General features: G+C 41.1%; 1 protein-coding gene across 4 annotated transcripts in view; it reads left to right on the top strand.

Moving 5' to 3' along the window:
• LMO7 (LIM domain 7) overlaps positions 1–22,878 on the top strand; it is a 398,841-nt gene that overhangs the window by 321,615 nt on the left and 54,348 nt on the right. For 3 of the 4 annotated variants that reach the window (XM_030200597.1, XM_030200599.1, XM_030200598.1), the window contains 10 exons: positions 700–842; positions 2,610–3,150; positions 4,061–4,378; positions 8,466–8,580; positions 9,847–10,008; positions 12,300–12,481; positions 15,711–15,768; positions 18,857–18,913; positions 21,109–21,134; positions 22,061–22,165. In XM_030200597.1, coding sequence (XP_030056457.1) covers positions 700–842; positions 2,610–3,150; positions 4,061–4,378; positions 8,466–8,580; positions 9,847–10,008; positions 12,300–12,481; positions 15,711–15,768; positions 18,857–18,913; positions 21,109–21,134; positions 22,061–22,165 — 1,707 coding nt within the window. The remainder of the gene's footprint in view (positions 1–699; positions 843–2,609; positions 3,151–4,060; positions 4,379–8,465; positions 8,581–9,846; positions 10,009–12,299; positions 12,482–15,710; positions 15,769–18,856; positions 18,914–21,108; positions 21,135–22,060; positions 22,166–22,878) is intronic. The other variant, XM_030200600.1, reaches the window with a different exon arrangement.

Here is a 22,878-nt window from a genome sequence, read left to right as displayed (position 1 = left end):
TCTGGTTGTCTTCATGGTAATCAAATATGCAAAATTAACTTGTCCATTAGATCAGCTGAGCAATTCTAGCATACCAGGCAGTTCTTCCCCTCCCCTCCCCCACACTTTTGATTTAGTAGCCCTATTTAACCTTGCATAAAATGTGATAAACTTCACATTGCATAGTCCATTGCACATTATTTCAAGAGGAATATGTATTAGTCGCACCCTTGTATTAGGTGCGACTCTCCCCTCCCCCCCCCAAAGTCAAAATGTAAAAAACTAGTATTAACTGTGGCTTATGTGTGAGAACATATGGTAATATTTTTCCAAGACCGTTTTTGATTGTAGGAAAAGGGTACTGTAGGCCAACTGTGCTTCACAGTATAAAACCTGTAAGTAAGGTGGCCTGAGGTACTGCATATTCTGTTTTTTATGAACAGCGGGCCCAGCATTTGCAAACGTGTGGGGTTTTTTTTAAACCTCTTTTACAGGGAAGCATGAGAGATTTAGGCTAGGCAGAAAAACATTTGGTTTTTCAAAGGAAAATAGGACACCTGAGAATCGAGCCGGAGAATACACCGTTCAGGCTGTGTAATAGAATACTGCACAATACTCTAATGATCTCCCCCCTTGCCCCCCCCCCCCCCCCCCCCCCCACAGTGGGCTGCAGGAAATCGTGTATACAAGTACTTTCATTACTGTTCTCCTTACCTGTAGGATTTAGCAAAATGGAAAACTCGCCGAAAGAGCTTTACTTCAGATTTGCAAAAGAAGAAGGAAGAACGGGAGGAAATAGAGAGAAACGCTTCTGAGAGGCCAGAACGACACACCAAAACGTTCCGAGAAATGCAGCAGGACAGGTAAAGAGCACAACCTGCATTCAGATATGAGATTTCAACACTTTTCTGCCTGTAGTTTTTCAGATTGGTGTAAGGGTATTAAAACCAGGTTAATAGCATTTGACTTTTGTAAACTCCTGTGCAAAGATTTAGAATATAATGCCTTTGTAAACTATGGCTTAATAATATAGCTGTTTGAGAACAGGCACCTAAGTGGTTCATATTAAACAACAAAAAAAAGGCAGGCAAAGAGGCCTTAAAGAACCTGAAATAGTGACTTTAGGACTCCCTAAACAAAGTAATCTCTGAAGTTGTCTGCTGATTTGACAAATGGACTGATTCTTAGTTTTACCACTGCTCAACTTTGTATCCTGCCTATATTCTCTTATACATTTCCAACATTCGTGATGTATTGTTAGCCACATTGAGCTTGCAAAGAGGTGGGAAAATGTGGAATACAAATGCAATAAATAAAATAAATAAATCTTAAATCATTTTAAAATCAGCTGCATGATGTCTTATCTAACTTTATTCTCTGAGCCAGTGGTCTCCAACCTTGTTCATGTAAAGGGCCGCAAAGTGGTCTTAAAAAAGCCCTGAGGGCCACATAAAAATTTTAGGCTTGCATATTTAACTTTAAAATGAAAAAATAAATTATTCTTACCTTTGTTATCCAGTGATTTTTATCTTTCAAATAATTTTGTTGCTCCTTTGCTTCCTGCCCTATACGCAGTGGTGTGCAGGAGCAGGTTCTCGCGGGCTCACAAGAGCCATTTAAGTTTCCAAGAATTTTGCTCCCAAAATGTGGGCTTGGGCTCCCTCCTTAATTTTTACTTTGCTGGCGGGGATGCTGAGCCCCACCGGCCAAGTAAGTAGACTGCCACCACTCCCCGCTGTTTGTTTCCAGCTCTGAGCAGCAGGCTAAGACTTCCTGTGCATGCGTGAGAAGTCCCAGCATACTGCTCAGAGCCAGAAACAAGCAGTGGGGAGTGGTGGCAGTCCATTTATTGGCCGGTGGGGCTCAGCATCCCTGCCCTCAAAAGGTATGCCTAGAGTGTCCACACGAGGGGGGGGCGAGAGAGGCATATGTTGCCTCCCCAGTCCACCCCTCCCCCCCTCCCAAATTGCAGGGCTGGCTACGCTCAGAGAGAGAGCCTGTTACCAGAACACCCCTGCAATATCCATCTTTTACATTCAACTTTCTTCAATTTTTCTTCCTCCTTCACAGTCTCTCTAGTTTCTATCTCTTCCCTTACTCTCCATCCATAGGCACAATCACCTCCCTTCTCGTGTCTTCCCTTCCCCTCCATGAGCATCATCTTTTGCCTTTTCTCTCTCTTTCCCCTCTTCATGGCCTTATCTTCTCCCACCTCTCTTCCCTCCCCTCCTCTGCATGGATACTATCTCCATGGTCACCATTTCTTCCTTTCTTTCTCTCCTCCCCTCATGGGTACTATCTTGCTTTTTTGCTTTTTCCATCCCCCAGCATCTGTCCCTCTGATTCCCCCCCCCCCCCCCATGGTCCACATCTCATTTACCCCCGTGATCCATGTCCTCTCATTCTCAGCTCTGTCTACCTGCCTGTCTCATTCCTCCAAACTTGTATTTAGTTCTGCTACACTGAAGGCATGTTGCTTCTCTCACCCGCCTGAAGCTTCTCTGTAGCATCCCGCCTCCTCTGACAGAACTTCCTGTTTCTGGGTGGTCTGAAAGCCACATTCTATTGGAGATTTCTTTTGCTTATTTTAAAGAAGCAGTCTATTTCTAACAACTTACTACTTGTTTTAGGGAGAACCGGGAGGTAGACCACCACAATGGCAGCCTGCCAAAAGGAGGGTACAGGAGACCCAATTCATTGAGTGATGATGTGTTTGCTGAAGAAGTGGAGCCTTCTCTGCCACCAACTGGAAAAGATTACCCTGTGAAAGTCAATTCTCATGGAGAGGAATATGCCAAACGACAAAACGAAAAGACATACAGTACAGAAGTTGGCACTCAACAGGTAGAAACTTTCAAACAACCAATGCGGAAAAGTTATACTATGGAAATTGATGCACCTTACAGCAGGAAAATTGAAACAACGTATGGCACATACAATTCTCAAAAGACCACCACGAGAGAAGAAACTAAAATCCCTTTAGAAGACCAGAAACCTGCCAATTTATCCACACACCAGGCAGTGACTTCTCAAACTAGGCTACCTGGAGTCTCTGCTTCTCTCCCCAGAAGCTACCAGAGAACCGATACCTCAAGGATAACATCTGTGGTTACCCCAAGACCTTTTGGTGTCCAGTCAAAAAGAATATCGTCACTTCCTCGATCAATCACGGTAAAAATCCATTCCGTTTCTCAGTATTTGACATTGCACTAAAATGTGAAGTAGAGCATTTTGCATGGTGTCACTGTGAAATGAATTTGGTGCATTGATTGATTGTTTTAAAATAATTTTAATTAACATGTACCTTGCATTATTGGTCAAGACCATCTTATGTTAGCTTAAAATCCTGGGGAAAAGAGTAGCAAATGTTTAGGTCATTGGAGTAGGAGTTGAGGGGAAGTGCTACATCGAGTTCAAAATTTCATATGCTACTGAATTTGTGTGGCCTCAGTTAAGTTATTTTATTCTCCTGTGCCTCTCCAACCTAGTTAAAGATGAGAGGCTCGATATTCATACCACAGGAGTTAGCCCGGATAACTCCTATGGTTGGCGCTTAGCCCAGATATTCAATGCTGGGCTGTTTTCAGTGACTGGTAGTGAATATCCAGTTTAATTTTGGCCAGTTCAAACTTAACCAGCTAAGCCGATATTCAGCGCTGGCTGTTTTAAGTTTGAACCAGCCAAAGATATTCCAGGTATTCAAGTGGCCAAATATGTCCACCAAACATACACTGAAAATTGGCGGATAGCTGGTTATACCAGCTGATATAACTGGCTGACCGTTAATTTTCAGCGGGTCATGGCCATCCATGTCCTGCTGGAAATTCATGTTTAGCCAGTCATGGGGCCAATCCTGGATGGGGGGGGGGGGTGTAGGGGGTGGGGGAGTAGAGAACTTTTGTCTTTAGCTTTCATAGTTAGCAAATGTAAAATGTATATATTACTTTTGCTTGAAAGCCTGCAAATGAGAAATCAAGCCGAACTCTTTGATGTTGGACTGCCTTGGTTAAGATTTTAGCTTAAACTTGTTTAAAAAGGTTGGTAGTGCCTGTGCATGTAACATGGTTACCTTGCTTTCTAGCTGGAAGATTCACATAAATATAATGGAGAACTATATGGAGAAAAACAAACTCAGAATAACTTTGCAACCAACTTGCTGCCTAAACAAGAGACTTACCAGCATCATGCCAACAGTGCACAGAAAAATTATGAGGCAGAGGATGAGGAGCAAAAGCAGGAAGAAACACAGGCAGTGCCATTAGTAGAACCAGTTCTTCCTTTATCCCAGAACCAGGATGGAGATCACTCTGGGCTGAAATCAACACATTACACCATTTCTGAAGCCAGTATAGTCTCATCTTCTGCCAAAATGAGCAGTCTGCCAGTAACTGAGGCCCAGGTGAGCTGGAAGCTATGGTTTGTGCATGTTAAATCTATGTAACATATGCATTGTGAACACGGAGAAAAGGGTTATATAGAATGGAGAACCACCTTCCTTTGTGCCCCCTCCACTCCAAAACCAGATTCACACCCTGAACCTTCCACATCTTGAAACCAGATTCATACCTACTGCTTGTCCTCGGAGCGATCGATCGTTTTAATCGTCACAGAAAATAGGAAGTTGGTTTTTCAGCAGCAGCATTTAAATAAAAAAGACACCACAGACATTCTGATCTGGATGCCAAAGCATATTTTTGATCAGGTCTTCATGTCAGTGGCACCATTTTAAATCTTATTCCAAGATAATATACTCTTCTGGATATGTATGGAACATCAGCGGTGTCACTCAAAGGCTTTTCACTTATTTTGCTGTCGAGATTTGCACACCCTATTCATCACTGGTCCAAATACAACTTTTTAATCTTACAAAATATTTCTCTCAACTGCGAACAATATTCAGCTCAGTCTTAAAAATATACTCTTCTTATAATCTAAGTTGGTTAGGGGACAGTTCTCCATCATGAATCATGTTTCATTGGATGCTGTTTCAAGGTTGGCCAGTCCCTCCATTTCAACCCAACCAAGGAGAGACAGTCCTTGAAACGGTGTACAGGGAAACATGATTCATGTTGGAGAACGGTCCCCTAACTGACTTAGATTATATTAAAATACATTTGTAGTGGATGTTGTAGAATAAGAAGGAAATATGACAGCACTTCCCTTTAAGTGAAAAAAACTAGTCTATATAAATCTTAAAAATGCACCCCCCCCAAACCCCATATCCAGGGGTGGATTGACATTTGGGCAGCCGGGCAGTGGCTGAGGGCCAACAGGTTCTAGGGGACCCGGAGACTGTGCTTGGTTGCCCACTGCCACTGGAGAACATTGCAGCCCTCCCTGGTCCTACCTTGAAGGACCTGGTGGTCTAGTGTCTTCTTCGGGGGCAGGAAAGTCCTACTCTTCCTTCCCTCTGCTGCTACTCTGCATGGCGGCACCAGCACTGCCGTGTTTTAAAAATGGCCGCAGAGACTATTGCGATAAATCTGAGCAGCCATTTTGAAAAATGTGGCGGTGCTGCCGCCATGTAGAGTAGCAGCAGAGGGAAGGAAGAGTATGATTCTTTTCTGCCCCCGAAGAAGCCACTAGACCACCAGGCCCTTCAAGGTAGGACTGCGGAGGGGGCATCGGGCAGTGGCCAGGGGGTCCCAATGACCTTTACTGTCCAGGGACCACTGTCAGTCCGTCTATGCCCACATCAATTAAAAGCAGCTAAGAGTATTTTTTATATATGAGAGAATGAACATACACAAAAAGTCACCAGCTGAATCTCCCTCAGAGCCCATGTCCCAACAGGAATGGGTACATGTGCTACAACCAGGTTTCTATCCACCTATAGAAGTAAAAGGTGCTTGACTGGAAAAATAAAAAAGGATCTAAACAAAAAACTTGAATAAAATCAATAAACACACAAACTCGGGCACCTTATTGCAATTTATAAATTCAATAAGGGAGAACTTTCTCTAAAACTGTTCTATCACTTTAAAAATCACAATTTCAGTAAAACCCAGAATTTCAGTAAAACCAGAAGTGTCTTACAAAATACAAGCACCTTCTGTTCTCTCCTGCAATTTTTCAACAAAATTGTCTTGACATTTCATGTTTTTGTATTTGTGATCTGCTATCATGTGCATCGGTCATTAGGAATTGTTTAGTAGCCCCGAGTGTTAGAAATTATCTTCTAGTTCCTTTCAGAAAGGTGCCAAGTTGACACTATGGTGGAGGAACTCATGTCCCTTTCAGCAGTTCCCAGCCTTCCTTTCCCAGCACTGTTTCTAATGTGGGTGCTACATTCTCAGCTATTGCTGCTTGGCATGCTTCTCTTTTCTCACAGCGTGGTCTTTCATAACCCAGCTTTGCTTTCAAGGTGTGAGCCATGATGGCATTTGGCATCTTTTTGGGGTCAAGCAGAGGTGATCTGTACCCATGGCTTTTTGTTTTGGCTGCCGGTGGTTGTGTGGTACATCTGACCCATAGGCGCCGACTCTGTGGGTGCTGTGGGTGCTTGAGCACCCCCAATATTTCCAAACCTGCCCTCCTTGCTTTCCAGCCGCTCAGTCAGCTTAAAACTCATTTTACCTGACTGAACGGGGCAGTGAAAGGAGCAGAGTACACGCTCCGTCTTCAGCAGCTTTCTCCTTCCCTCTCAGCTTGGTCCCGCCCTCATTTCCTGTTTACGCAAGGGGGACGCTGAGGGAAGGAGAAAGCTGCTGAAGACGGAGCCTGTACTCTGCTCCTTTCACTTCCATTCAGTCAGGTAAAATGAGTTTTTTGTTGTTTTTTTTTTTTTTTTAGTTCTGAATCACCAGTTCTTTTAATATAAAGGTCTACAAATTATGCTTGCAAGGCATTAACAGTGATACACAGGTTATCTGTAATTTGCTGTAAATTGATGCATTTCATTTGCTGTTACACAAGTAGAGAATATTGAAAAATTTGCCCTAAACTGTCAAACCTAACATAGTAGCTGTGCAGATTGACTTTAACCACTGGCTGTATGGGAATCTGTGAAATATTTGTTATGCTGTAATTTTACATACTCAATTTTCAAATCAACACAGCAAAGAGACAAACATGATTATTCTTCTGTATGCCAGGGGGTCAACAATTTGCATCCTAGGAGAGTTGGAAGCCAGTCATTTAATCTTATGTTAACACATTTATCCAGCCTTTCACCATGCTGCTTACCTGCTGTGCTTGTTCTGACAGAAACTGACCTCATATTGAAAGTTACAGTGGACCAAAAACAGAAAATCTGATAATATAGCAGGTGTATTCGATCGTAAAGCTTCCCAATTAGACTATCAACTTTATTCTTCAGTGTGGCACACTTTTAGAGATACTCCACACAGAATTTGTGGAATTAATTGCAGTTAATTCCTAGGTCAGCTGTACTCACTTTCAGTCTTCTAGGGCCACCAGTGAGTTGAATTTCCAGAACATATCTCAGCTGTCACTGCTCTTCTGAGCAACAGGTAAAATGAGTTTTAAGAGGTAGGGCAACCACATGTATCCTGAACTGTCTTAAAATGTTTTTCTGTTATATTACAATCATGTTTCTTTCATTGTCATGTAACCCAAAATCCTTCTGTAATACCAAATGTCTTTTCTCTTCTTATTTCCACTATTCATGATGTATTGTAAGCCACATTGAGCCTGTAAAGAGGTGGGAAAATGTGGGATACAAATGCAATAAATAAATAAGAGGGGAGAAATCCCTGAACATGGATGCAGGGCAGGGAAGAGGGGAGAAATCGCTGAACATGGATGCAGGGGAGGGAAGACAGGAGGAGATGCACATGGAAGGAGGGGAGAGAGGAAAATGCTAGACATGGATGGAGGGGAGGGAAGAGAGGAAGTGAGATGAACATGGATGGAGGGGTGGAGAGAGGAAAAATGGTGGACATGGATGGAGGAGAGGGAAGAAAGAGGAAGGAGATGCATACTGACAGAGATTAGGGAAACGGAAAAGAGGAGAAAAACTATACATGGATGGAGAAAATAGACGCTGGATGGAAAGAGGGAAGAGAGGGGGCAGACAGATTGACCAGCTGGGTTCCTATTTGCCAAAGGGGCCCCCACTGGAAAAATACTGTTCATTGCACTAGACTGAGGATCTTAAATCAGGTCTATATTACAAAAATGTGTTAAAACTGGATTTTTAATATTCATGAGTGCAGTCTCAGTTCATCTTTTTATCAGGACAAATTCACATTGCACTTACAGTAATTAGGAAGTCCCATCTAATCGGACATCCAGGCAGCTGTGTTTAAACATTTTTTTTAAGCTGTTATCTTTGAATTGTTCTGTTCTCTAGTTTTAACTATGAAATTCATGCTATCATGTAATGTTTAAAAAAAATAAATCTTTCGCTCTTCCCTGTCACTGTGCTGCTAGATAATTAAAGCATATATTGTACACAACCTCTTTTTAGTTAGTGGTTGAAGACGGTGAAACTGGACACTCAGGTGTCATGTTCTGCGTTTCAGGAACAGTACAGTGATATGAGAGTCAGCATCAACCAGAAACCAGGGAGCAGCCACGGCTTTGGGTTTAAAACCACTTGGAATAGTAATGGTGTTTTTGTGACCTCGGTTGAAGAAGGTGAGCCCAAAGCTGCTGATTTTTCAATGTTTTAATTATTGAGAGTACAGAGTAAAAAATGCAGCATCTTTAGAGACAGATTATCTAACCCTGTAACTTTCAAAAACATGTTTAATATTAGTGTTTGAATATTAAGGAGAAAATAGACAAGTCTTTCTGTACACCTGCTTGATTATTAAATAAAACAAAACAGAAAAACAGAATATAAGGTGATACCTTTTGATTAGCTTTCAGAGGTTAAAACCACCTTTCTCAGGTCAGGACACTATGATCAAAAGATGGTCCTGACCTGAGGTCTTAACCTCCGTTAATGTTTTTTTTTTTTTTTTATGCACTAAAAAGGTATTATTACCTTAATCTGTGTTTTTTTTTTAATTTTATAAACTTTTAAAGTGAACTAATATGGCAGCCACTCTAGTTATATCCTGCTAGATTTAGATATGTGTACATTGTAGACACCATGTAACACTGCTCGATTTATTAATTAGGATTAGCTGCCTTGAGAGAGTCACCCTATAACATGGTCAAGGGTTGGATGCTGTTTTTTAAATTGCATGTTACTCTATAATCTTTAATGCAGATTCACCTGTGTGGTTGAATGTCTTGGACTCCAGTGTCTGTCATGTGGGGTCTACAGTGTATTTCAGCAAATAGATTGGTATTAGTCCATATGTGTTGCCACCAAAAGGGAGCAACTTTTTCAGTATGAATTGGTGAAATTTCCTTTGTAGATTGAAACTGAATTTTGGTACGTTGTAAATCTGGCTTTGAAAATGACACCAATTTAAGGTACCAGATTTGGTGTGTTCTGAAGTGCAATAAAAAAATAGTTTTTAATTTTGGGTGACTGTTACCAGGTTCCACAGATTAAAAACTATTGTAGAATGGCTGACCTGAGAGATTTTAGAAACCGCTTCTAAAAAAAATACCTCTTGATTAGCACACGCTTTGATTGTTAAGGAAAAGAACAGTGTGTTCCACCTTTGCGGCTACAGAACAGTTTGGTACTTGCTCCGTTTGAGGCCGTGCACTGATGCAGAAAACCTAATTTTCCTCCATAAGGTTTCTATGGCTTATGGTGTGTACATCTTTTACCTTAGCATCACAAAGCCAGCATTCTGAATGGTTTCAAAATCAGTAGATCCTTTTTGCTGTGTATTTTGCAAGAAAAATAAGTTGAGATTTGCCCATTGTTCTTCACATCTCCTGTGCACAGAAAGGGCCTGTTTGTACTGCCAGTTTATCTGGTTTCTCTTACCTACTCAGGGAGCCCAGCAGAATTTTCCCAGTTACTTGTGGATGATGAGATCCTTGCTATTGACAGCACAGAGGTTTCTCTTATGGACTACAGTCAGTGGAAGGAAGCGCTGGACAGTGCATTGGAAACCGGAAACCTGGTAATGGATGTCAGACGATATGGAAAGAATGGTGAGTTGTTTCCCTGGGAAACCAAAGGGCATTCTTTGCCCTGAATAATCTTTCCCTCTTTGTAAGCTTTCTGAAGTGGGTGGAAGCTTTTATAGCTATGTCTGCTTCCTGCAGGAACTATTTTTATCACTGAACCTGAGTGCTTTTGGTGTGATGTGCTTTTGTAAAGAACTAGGCTGGGATTTCTTGATTTGGGGGTGTTTTTTAAAAACTTTTTAAATAATGGATCGAATAGTGCAATTATATTGTTACATAGCTCTCTGTAGCCTAAGATCTTGGAGCATGATAATGTGCAAACTTTTGAATGCTCATTGTTTGCCATTCTTACTAACACTGGTATTTAAAGTGTAGTTGCAAAAGTTCATGATCGCGTAGTTACACAACCAGATGTGTGGCAGATACAGGGTACATCTCCAGGTGAAAAATTGATTATGGTTTCTCTCTGTGCCAGAACTGATGACCATACTGGCATGACTTTTCATACAGGGGCACAACTGGTGGGCTCTAGCTGTCAGAAATGTAGGCTGCCATTATGATTAGCACTTTTGAAATGTTTCACTAAGGTTGCCGTAGTAAAAATGCATTCATTTGGATGGTGCTAATCTTTAAATTAATTTTATGTATTTAAGATATGTATGAACTTTCTGCCTCTTTAAGGAGGGCCTTCATCTTTTTGTTGCCTCCCAGGTTCCCCTCCCCATTTTTCATACATGAACTGAGGGATTCCTTTGTAGCAGTGATACATGCTGTGCCTGTCCTATGACTTAATCAACATAGTGTCAGCTGAGTGATTGGAGACGGCAGTTTTGCTATTTCCCTGTATCTGTCACACTTGGTGTGTGTATATATATATGGTTCAGTCCTCATTTAACTTCCTCCCAAGTTCCCCAGAAGACCTGTTTAATCAGTCTGAAATGCTGTGTTCGGGTAAGTGGGGACAATGGGGGAGATTCTATAAATAGCACTTAAAAAATCGGCGCGGAAATCAGGGCCGCCTAAGGGCCCTGTTTACTAAGCTGCGCTAAGGGCGCGCCAGTGGTGTAGCTATGTGGGGCCACGGGGCCTGGGCCCCCGTAGATTTGGCCCTGGACCCCCCTGCCGACGACCCTCTCGACCCCCCCCCTCTTACCAACCCTCCCCCACCGCAGCCGTGGGCTACCTTTGCTGCCGGGGAACCCCAACCCCCGCCAACCAAGGCCCTCTTCTTCCCGCAAAAGGCTTTGTTCTGTTTCTGACATGCAGGATGTCAAAAACAGAATGAAGCCTTGCGCGGGAAGAGGAGGACCTCGGCTGGCGGGGATTGGGGTCCCCCGCCAACAAAGGTAGGCGGCGGTGGGTGAGGGTTGTCGGCGGGAGGGGGGTCGAGAGGGTTGTCAGCGGGGGAGGGAGGGTCGGCAATGGCGGCGACCCCCTCCCGCTGAACTCTGGCTATGCCCCTGGGGCGCGCTAGCATTTTTAGCGCATGCTAAACTAAGATACCCTTATATTCCTATGGGTGTACTTAGCATTTTTAGCACGCGCTAAAACGCTAGCACGCCTTAGTAAACAGGGCCATAAAGCGTACTCGATGCCTAGATTTAGGTGTGGCGTATAGAATGTGCTTAGTTTCTATCTCAGCACCTAAAACTATGCACATCCATTTACACCAACAAAAAGTGACATAAATCCCAACGCGTAGACTTGCGTGCACTTGGCCATATTCTATAACTATGTGCAGGAATTTCAGAGCACACATGAAATACCCATTTTCTCGCCCATAACCATGCCCCTTTTTGCCTGCGCTCTTTAATAGTTCAGTGTACTTTGTTACAGACTATGCTTAGAGAGTTCTGCACGTAAATTCTAATTAGTGCCAGTTGGTGCTCATTATAGTTTAAGTGCTGTTTATTAAGCTTGATGAGCTAAGCACGTTGTTATAGAATCCGCTTGGATTTTGGCGCAGATCTCTAGGCGAGTTATATAGATTCCGGGGGAATATGTGTTTTTATTTCCTGCTTGTTGCTGATTCCTATTTTGGGGGAGCAGAGTTAACTGAGGATTGCAGTGCATATATGACTTGTTTAGTAACTTCTCTAGTATCTGTTGGCACCAGCTCTTAACTCTTCTGTCTTGCATGTTTGGGGAAGGTGGTCTATTTGCAAATGCCCTAACCATTTGTCATACTATACTTACAATTTCTGCTTGCTTCATCACTCTTTTGTATTGTCCCATGTCAGTGTATTTTCATTAACTTTTGTTCCTTGGCGTTCCTGTTGTCTACCGTTTATTACTTGTTACCATGTACCAATCAGACTGGTGTAGAGACCCACCTTCCCTGCCATTTAAAAGCCATAAAACCCTGAATCTTACCAGTATGGATACCAAACTTGTAGGTTCTCCTGAAAATAAATGGATTGATGCAAGTTCTGGAGTTTACGGTTCCACCAAATCTTCAAACACATCAAAGAGCGATTTGCCTGTCAGTCTTAAAAATGTAAGTTTTTGTTTTACTCAACTTGTTAGACATGTAATGTTGACATATAACATTTTATTAATTTGCACCCACTCTGGTCTTTTCAACCTTTGATATCTCATAATAAATTGTCTTGTACAATGTTGTATTGGATCACTCTTTTGTGACCTGTTAACTTGTATTTACGTGCACTAGTCCCTACTTTGAGGCTCTTGGTGCTGTTTTCGTTTGTGTGGTGTGTACTTTGATCCTCTCCGTGTTGCCACGCCAACAAATGCAGATAGTATTTGAAGTGTGTGTGATTAAGTGCATACTGTCAGGAGGAGTAGCTTAGTGGTCAGGTTTGCCACTCCCGATAAGAAGTGGAGGAGTAGCCTAGTGGTTAGTGCAGCGGACTTTGATCCTGGGGAACTGGGTTCGATTCCCACTGCAGCTCCTTGTGACTCTGGGCAAATCACTTAACCCTCCATTGCCCCAGGTACAAATAAATACCTGTATATACTATGTAAACCACTTTGAATGTAGTTGCAAAAACCACAGAAAGGCAGTATATCAAGTCCCATTCCCCTCCCTTTTACTAAAGCTTAGTGTGCACATAGCCCATAGGTATAAAATAGTGCAGGCAGCATTTTAGTGAGTGCTAATGTCTGTTAGTATGTGCTAAGCTTTAGTAAAAGCCTCTAAGTTTAAATGAAAAAAAAAATTTGGCTTTATGAATCCTTATTTATATATTTCCATATGGTATGGGCCCCTGTTCTTGTAAAATCTAGATTTATATAGGTATTTTGGTAGTAGCATACCTGCTACAATTTTGAAAATATCATGCTACTTTATTTCAATTTTGATTCAGCTCATGTATTTTCAGTTATAACTCAAATCAAGTTTAAATCTAGGTACAATGGGTACTTTCCTGTCCCCAGAGAGCTTACAATTTGTACCTGAAGCAAAAGAAGGTGGTGTTGCTCATCTGAGGTCTCAAACATCAATGGGATTTGAACACCAGCGTCCCTCTCAACTTGCGCCTCTAACCTTTATGCTACTTCTCCAATCATGTTTTCAGATAAAATTTAGTGTATATAACCCATATTCAGAATATTTTTAAATGGATCATTCTGTTCAAAGAAGCATTTTCTGATCAATAATTATAGCCCCGAGGAACCAGGTCAGGCTGTATTGTACATAATACTGTCCAATATACCTACTGCAATCCCATTGGTGAGCTCAGCTTAGTAGGTCTTAGTTTAAATGCAAAAATTATGGTCCATTGAGTAGAAGTCCCTCTGGCTCACTTTATAAAGACATACTTCTATGTAAGCAACAGGGTCGCTGAGCGGGGGGGGGGGGGGGGGGGGGGGGGGCAGGAGGAACAAAATTCCCCAGGGCCTGGCCTTCAAGGGGGGGGGGGGCAGCACCGGGGTCTCTCTCTCTCTCTCTCTCTCTCTCCTGTTCCTGAGGGGACCTGGGTGATCATGTCTCGACAGGAGCAGGAAAGAGAGAACTCCGGTGCTGGGCCCCCCTTGGATGCTAGGGAGGAGTAGACACAGGGCTTTGGGCTGGGGCCTCTAGTTTGGCTGACGGGGGTCCCCAGGCGCTGCCAGTAGAAGACGTCTTCCTCCAGCACTGTTCTTCACTCTGCTGCATTGCCTGCCAAGCGGCTGCTTTTCCCCTCAGGTCGCGCATGCTGGGTAGTTTTGCAAGGTATGTGCATAATTTATAAATTGACAGGTACCTCCATGGATCAGGTATATCTTTGTGTACCACTTGGGCTAGTTATAGGAGCCTATTTCATAAGACACAACCTGGGCAAGGGATGCACCCATATGTTCTAGGCATACTCATCTCAAGGTGGACCTTTTTGTGTTGGTGGGGGGAGGGAATTCCCTTCAATTCTCGGTGTGTTCTTCAGACTCGGCAATCAAACACAAACTCCTTTTTGGGGTGCTGTAACATATTCAGGTAGAGTTTTCAAGTATACAGCATCATAAGAACATAAGAATAGCCATACAGGGTCAGACCTATGATCTACCCAGCCCAGTATCTTGTTGCCAGTTCAGGTCACAAGTACCATACAGAATCCCAAATAGTAGCAAGATTCATGCTATTGGTCCCATGGACAAGCAGTGGCTTTCCACACATCTGTCTCAATAGCAGACTATAGTCTTTTCCTTCAGGAACGTGTCCAAACCTTTTTTTAAACCCAGATGACACTAACCGCTGATATCCTCTGACAAAGAGTTCTAGAGCTCAACTATTTGTTGAGTGAAAAAATATTTCCTCTTGTTACTTTTAAACTTAGTACCATGTAATTTGAGTGTCCCCTAGTCTTTTTGTACTTTTTGAAAGAGTAAAAAATCGATTTACGTTTATCCATTCTATACCACTCAGTACCTCTTATTTCCCACCTCAGTTGTCTTTTTTCCAAGCTGAAGAGTCCTAACCTCTTAAGCCTTTCCTCTTATGAGAGGAGTTCCATCCCCTTAATCATTTTGGTCGCCCTTCTTTGAACCTTTTCTAATTCTGCTATATCTTTAAGATACGGCGACCAGAATTACACACAATACTGAAAGTGTGGTCGCACCGTGGAGTGATACGGAGGCATTATAATCTTTGACTTATTTTCTATCCCTTTTCTAATAATTTCTAGCTTTCTTTGCTTTTTAGGCCGCTGCCACTCTCTGGGCAGATTTCTATGTATTGTCCCGCAAAGACACCTAAATCTTTTTCCTGGGTGCTGACTCCTAGGGTGGAATCTAGCATCAAATAATTATGATTTGGATTATTCTTCCCAATGTGCATTACTTTGCACTTGTCCACATTAAATCTCATCTGCCATTTGGATGCCCAGTCTTTAAACTAAGGTCTTCCTGCAATTTTTCACTATCCACATGCATTTTAACTACGTTGAAAAGTTTTGTGGTGTTTATTGCTATGCCCAAGAACCATACATATGTAATTGCCTTCTGTTTCGTTTTTTTTATTTTCCCCTTTTGAAGTCTTGGATCGCCATTTATTGTGGACTTGAATGATATTTAATTTCCTAATTAGGCCTAGATAGGTTATTTTATGGTTTTTTTTTCTTATTTCTTCACATATCACTTTTCTGTAGAAGTTTAAATTGTTTGTATGTATGTTAGAAGTTAATTAAAAAGAAATTAAGGCTACATATTGGTAATGTTTAAATGTTTATTGATGGATGACAATCTCAAATAAAAACCATAAAATTAGATTGATAATTTTCACTTCTTTTTAGCAGACGGAAACAAAAAGCATCAACGGAACAGAAGACGAGTCAGATTCTAAACCAAAAGGTAACTTTAAAGCATTTTCTGAAGCTCTGAAGAGGGTGAAAAATGTTGACATTTATACCTATGTGGTGGTGATATGTATGTGGTTCATGAAAGATAACTTAGTTTTCTGCATGTTTATATTGCCTGTAAATTGGAAGAATGCGAGAGAACTTTCAGGAAGGAATGGAAGGGTCTGTGCATTGGTTGCTTAAGCCTTATGTATGAAAATGCTTACTGGAGCTTAAAATGGAGTGGAGGAGTAGCCTAGTAGTTAGTGCAGCGGACTTTGATCCTGGGGAACTGGGTTCGGTTCCCACTGCAGCTCCTTTTGACTCTGGGCAAGTCACTTAACCCTCCATTGCCCCAGGTACAAAATAAGTACCTGTATATATGTAAACCGCTTTGAATGTAGTTTTATTTATTTATTGCATTTGTATCCCACATTTTCCCACCTTTTTGCAGGCTCAATGTGGCTTACAATACATCATAAATGGTGAAGATATAATAGAAAAATAGACATTTAGTTGCAAAATACCACAGAAAGGCGGTATATCAAGTCCCATTTGACTTTCCCTTACCATGGGACATGCTCGGGCATTCTGTGCTAAGTTTGAGATCTCGCGTTCAAAGTGCAGAAAAAATATTTTTATTTTTTCCATGGAAGGGGGCATGTTGTTGGAGAGTGGGTGTTTCTGAACTGATCAGTCAGTGCAGCTACATTACCAAGTGCTAACTGATTAGTGCAGGAGTAGCATGTGAGTCCTTACTGCCTACAAAATAGGTGTCAGTAAGTGCTCATGCGCTAATTTTCTTTAATGGCAACATTAGCACATCAATGTATAAAATATGAGAAGGCAAACTCAAATTAATACACCATACCATATAGTCTGTCAAATAATGAAATGTGAAGAATGATTAACATAACCTAATATAATTAAATAAAAGAAACCTCACACCTCAGGAGCCGCTCACAAATAGCTGGCACTCCCCTCAATTGAGTTTATCACCGGTTCCATTAACCAAGGGGAAAACCACACAGTGAAAAAAAAACCTAAAGGGAAAAAAACCCAGTTGCTAAAAAGGGTATTAAATTTACTTCATATTTCACATACCACTATAAAAAAATAGTCCCACAATTGAAATAGCAGATATAAACCCAGAGCTTAGCAAAAAAGTGGAAAAATCACTTAGCAAAATACATACACAGCAGGATAAAGACTTAAAAAAATCATATCATCAAAACTAACAGCAGCATAATATTTAAACTTCAATCAATAAATAATGTCTTCATTGTTCCACTGACTCGTACGTCTGAAGAAATTAGTGCCAATTAACTCCACTAATTTGCAGTTATATGCATAAATACCCCTAGTATAAAATTTACTGGAATGGGGTGTGTAAATAGGAGGGGCATGGGTAGGTCGGGGCATGCAAGACATGTACGTGCTAAGCTTCTTCTAGAATTAGGGCAGTTACGTGTGAAGCTGCAATATCTAGGCATCTGCATTTATATGCCAGCCATTGGCATAATGTAAGTGCTTGCATCTACAGTTAGGTGTTCATATGCCGACTTATGTGCATAATTGCCATTATAGAATGCTTGCATAATTGCCTACATAGAATTTGTGCATATCACCCAGCCTCCTAGTGTGTAACTTTAGGCGATCTTTGTAAAATTACCCCCGCAGCTTAGAATACTGCAGTTTGTGTCCCTGCCAGATTTATAGCATAAGTAGATTGTAAGCTCTTCGAGCAGGGACTGTCCTTCTATGTTATATTGTACAGCGCTGCATAACCCTAGTAGCGCTTTAGAAATGTCAAATAGTAGTAGTAGTAAGTACATAAGTATTGCCATACTGGGAAAGACCAAAGGTCCATCGAGCCCAGCATCCTGTTTCCAACAGTGGCCAATCCAGGTCACAGATACCCGGCAAGATCCCAAAAATGTACAAAAATTTTATACTGCTTATCCTAGAAATAGTGAATTTTCCCCAAGTCCATTTAATAACGGTCTATGGACTTTTCCTTTAGGAAGCCGGCCAAACCTTTTTAAAACTCCGCTAAGCTAACCGCCTTTACCACATTCTCTGGCAACGAATTCCAGAGTTTACACGTTGAGTGAAGAAAACTTTTCTCCGATTCGTTTTATTGCTGGTGTAACTGTGGGTGCGTAAATGTTAGGGGTGCCATTACCCGGGTTATGCTAACATTCTGTAAAGAAATCTGGCTCTCACCTTGAGTCCTCAGGGTGCTTAGAAGGAGGTACCCAAATAGAATTGTATCTTTAGTACATTTTTGATGTATTGTCACCTGTTCCCCCCCCCCCCCCTAAAGGACTTTTCTTGTATAGGAAGCTGTTTTATTTATTTTTTTCTATTTCTAATATAGGTGATTGTTTACTTGCTGTATAACTTGTGCTTGTAAAGTTTGAAAATTTCAATAAAAATAAACTTAATGCATGCAAAATTGATTTAATGTGCATTAACCTACAAATGTACATACAGTCAACTTACATGTATGAAGATCTAATGTGCATTAAAAAAATTGTTTTTAAACGAAGTATGAGAATCAAATTAAAAAAAACCACCCAAAAATCATGAACTTCCAAAATCCCTGTAAAAAAGCTGAATATTTTTTGACCAGACACATCCGTACTGAAGAAGTAAGGAAGTTCTAATGTGCTCCGTAGTGTGCGTAATGTATACCTAACCATTTCACTCAAGGTTCACATGAGGCCTCCACCCTGAAATATGTGCAATAAGACCTTTCCTTATGCTCTGCAGTTTCAGAAGAGGCTGGGGTAAAAAAAAAAAAAAAAAAAAAGGGAAAAAGATGGCCAGTCTGCATGATGGCTATATTTTTTCCCTAGCCTCTGAAGCTATTCTGAAGATGATATAAGCCACTAAAGAACGTATGCTTGCTGTTATTAAAGACTACACATGTCTTTCCCATTCATTGTTTTATTTCTCAGTCATGTGTATGTGTTAAAACAATGTGGGAAAGGCCTGTTGGGTTTTCATGGTAGGTACTGCCCATGGTTGGTGGATGACCATGCATGTTTGGCTAGGCATGGTATTGATATTGAATGTGTTTTGTATTTCTCAAATAGAATCTGAGCCTATTTCTTTGAAAAACTATAAAAGACGATCACAATTTTTTGAGCAAGGTAAAACACCTACCTGTTAATGTTTGCTTTCATGGATCTGGGTCCTCCTATATCTATTTCCTAACAGCAAGACATGATGGTGCTGGGTACTAAACCCTCTTTAGCCTTTGCTTCTTTTCATCAAGACAAACCAACATGACATCATCTATTTTTTTCCCCTAGGGTCGTCGGGGTTCTCATACAGTTCATGGGTCTATCTTTGTGGTAATGGGTCTTCATGTGTGTGGATCACACCTCTTTTTTTCATAGTGATATGCTGTTGTAGAAATCTCTCTCAAAATGCTTAATAGTTTCTTTTGCAATGGAAGGAAAACAAATTGGATCGTGATATTTAAACTTGTGGCAGTTCATAGACAGCATATCACTAGGCATATCACCACAGACAATAGTGTGAAATAGAATTTGAAAAGGAGTGAAAAAGGTTGAATTTTAAATCTTAACTACTTGCCTTTTGCAAATTGAGCTCAAGATGAGTTACAATCAGGTATGTGTTTCCCTGCCCAAGAGGTCTTAAATTCTGTTGGACTTGAGGCAACAGAAGGTGAAGTGATTTTCTAAGGTCATGTCAGTGAGCGAAGCAGGATTTGAACCCTGGTTCTTAGGTGTCATGACCACTACAAAGCCCTTTGGGTTCTGATTTCAGAATTTTCAACCTGGGCATGAACTTGGGTGGGGGAGTATTTTGAAAACAGGGCTGCTAGAGCTGATAGCATCCCTGTAGTGGTGACTGGAAATGCCAAGTACTGTTACAAAGCACATACTGTCTGAAAATTCAACACTAGTGTTGGCTGTGTACATACGACCCTTGAAGGTGTTGGTGCTTCTGGTCTTGCTTTTGCTGTGTTATGCATGCCGCATTTGGATGGTTTCACAGTTTCTTCTGTTTAGTGCTACCTGTCTTCCAAACTAACACACATCTCGGCTCCTGAACTTAGTCTTAAGTGGAAGAGCACAGTTCATAGAATGCAATAACTCACATAGAACTGTCAAGCGTCACCTCTTATTACTGCCAGAATCTCTGTAGAGTTGCTAAAAATATAGATACCTGTTTTTGCCTTGGTACTGTATCAGAAAGAAGACTCAAGTGTAAATATCACTATACGTATAAGTAGCAAATTTTGGAAAAGGTGTTACTTATACAGCAGCATGTGGACCTTTATAGGGCAGACGTTTTGGGCATGGATTGGGTGAGCCTTCAAGGTATACTTGTGTACCATATACTATAATGGCAATATACATTTGTCTCAAATTTTCCCGTCAATTATTATACCTGCTGCAAGTCATGGATAGCAGCTACTAAGCCATTTTGAACTGGTGTTTGGGAGAATGCTTAAGGGGGAAGTTGTACTTCTCTGAGGTTGAATATCACCAGCTTTTGCCAAAATTTTGCTTTTCGAAGCTTGATGCCTTAATAGGCTTCCTGTGGAAGTGGAGTCCCATGTAAGTGGTGCTACTTACATTATAGGAGGCAAAATCACATCTTATGAGTGTATAGTGCTGTTTAGACTTCCTAGTAATGAAGCTCTCTTGTGAACATGTTCTTTTAAAAAATGGCTTTCACATGCTGCTCTGGCTGTATTGGTATTTTATAAAAGGCCCTGCATTCACCAAACCTTTTATAAAAAATGCTAGCATGCTCTGAACACATGAATCTAAATGTGTTTTCCAATCTAGATGACCTATTCAAAGTTGTCCTCATACTGTCAGGAGTAAGTTGTCTGAAAAAAATGTTTTCCTTCATATCTTTTTAGTACTAGTATGAAGGAACTGGGACTTAAATCTGAGCTTACGTAGCTAAGACTGAGTCTTTAGGAAAGAGACCTGTGACGACCATAATTGAGTTCTAGCCACTGTTGAGGGTAGATATGTGAAGGAATGTGGTTAATCTGTGTATTCCAAGGAGGTTTAATTGACAGGAGATGGTGTCATGTGACAAGGCTGAAGCCATAGCTGTCATCTTGATACACTCAAACCAAAGCAAACTATTGGTCCATGCATAGGCAGTCCTTATTTCTAATAAGCATTTGCTATTGTTTTGGGTACTCAGTATGGCGGTAATCTCTGCTACTGGCTTAAGGCCAAATAATGAGCTAAGCACGCTCCTGCCATCTCCTGTGAAATAATCCTCCTTAGAGTGTTCCACTGATTAGCAGAAAAGGGCATTTACATTTTGTATTTAATCTTTCTTCAAACAGGAGGCTCAGAACCTGTAATGCCTGATGTAAGTAGTCTTGAGTTATTGTTGCATATTTATTGTATAATTGGTACACCTGCCAGTATCTTACTGATTTGATCAGAAACGCATGTGCTGCTGGCAGGTTATTTCATTTACTGGTCAACACTTACATAATACTTGTCTGTGTGTCTTTTGTTTTGTTTTTAAGGTTAAGTTGAACCATTATGTCCGTGCAAATGGTTTGACAAATTTTCTTAACTAGACAAGTGGAAATTTTTGCAAATGTTTCAAGTAATTTAATTTAAAAAATGTAGAATGCAGATAGTCTAATCCAAGTTTGCAGATCTGATATCAGATTTTATGATTTGGCACCTTATTAAACTACCTAGAGAAAGAGAAACGCAAGGGGTTAGGTATTAAAGAATTGCAAAAGTTGGGCTTTTACTGCATCTTAATTTATCATTGGAGGTGTGGCATCCCCTCCCCCAAAGACCCCCCTGCCCAATCACACACCTAAAGAGCTCCCTCTGAACCATCCTGTAGGCCCCTTGGGCCTACTTTGCAACTCTGTAAGGGCTAGTGGGATTGAGGCAGAAGTAACCCAGTTGCTCCTGCTCCTTGCAACACAAGTTCAAAATCATTTTGAATATTGACCAGAATGATGATAGTTGTTCCTGACCTATATCATCTGGCATTTAGGGAAAGGAAAATTTAGCCTTGGAAATTGCAGTGTATGCAAGACTCTGGGAAAAAAATCTACCTTTTATGAAAATCTGTGGCAAACTTCTACCTTTTCTACTATACAGTGCTTACACTTCTCAATAACTCCTTTCTCTCTCATGAATGTTAACACCATATAAGTGAAAGATGGTGGAAACTGGCTTGATCAAGCATAAGATGACAGAAAATGAGCAAATAGTATACAGATAATTAAAATATATATATTAATTTCTTGTGCTCACTTATTATAGCTTCAGGTTCCATCCATTAATGTGTCAAACCGTTGGTCTTGGGATCCAGAGGATGAGAGAAGGCGGCAAGAAAAATGGCAGAAAGAACAAGAACGTATGCTGCAGGTATTGGCTACTAGAATGATGTTATTACTTGGTTGCTTAGTACTTGGTTTGGGCTAAAACATTATGCATATATTGGTATAAAATAATAGAACCAGTTATGAGGGGGTTATCGGTAGCATCAATAATGTAGCAGAAGATGGCTCATCCATTATGTGCAATTCTGCTGGCCTGTATTTCTAAGGATATGATCAACTAGCAGCCACAAAAGATTGACCACTTGTAAGATCATACCTTATCTAAGTTGGTTATTGTAGTGAAAAGTTTGTAAAGGAGCATGATTCTGTTCTCCACTGTAATTGACCAAAATGTAACCCTCATAGCTGAGCCGGCACAAAGGCAGTGGGCCTCTAGGCAAACATTGAGCCTTAAACCCTTCCTATTAATTTTCAGGCCCCCTAGCCTGTGGTTCCCCAAAGATTTTCATAAACTCAACAACCATGATCATCACACAAGCCCTATATAAATGTGGGTTAAATTATGTGGTGGTAGTTTCAGTTTGTGTGAATGCCGGGATCTGTTGTTTTGCTGTGACTGTAGCTGCTCTTTGCTACCTCCAAGAAGTTGCTGCCCTGGTAACTGCCTAGTCTTGCCTTGTGGTTCGGCTGGCCCTGCCTGGTAGGATAATATAGCTATATTGGCTTCCTTGGCCACCAGCTTTTTCTTTTTATATTTTGATTTTTCCTTGTGGCGAAGTTTTCTCATGTTCAGCATGG

The sequence above is a fragment of the Microcaecilia unicolor genome, chromosome 4 (genome assembly GCF_901765095.1).
Source record: "Microcaecilia unicolor chromosome 4, aMicUni1.1, whole genome shotgun sequence".
NCBI lineage: Eukaryota > Metazoa > Chordata > Amphibia > Gymnophiona > Siphonopidae > Microcaecilia > Microcaecilia unicolor.
The sequence above is the reverse complement of the archived record's forward strand: the minus strand, read 5'-3'. Positions and strand labels throughout refer to the sequence as shown.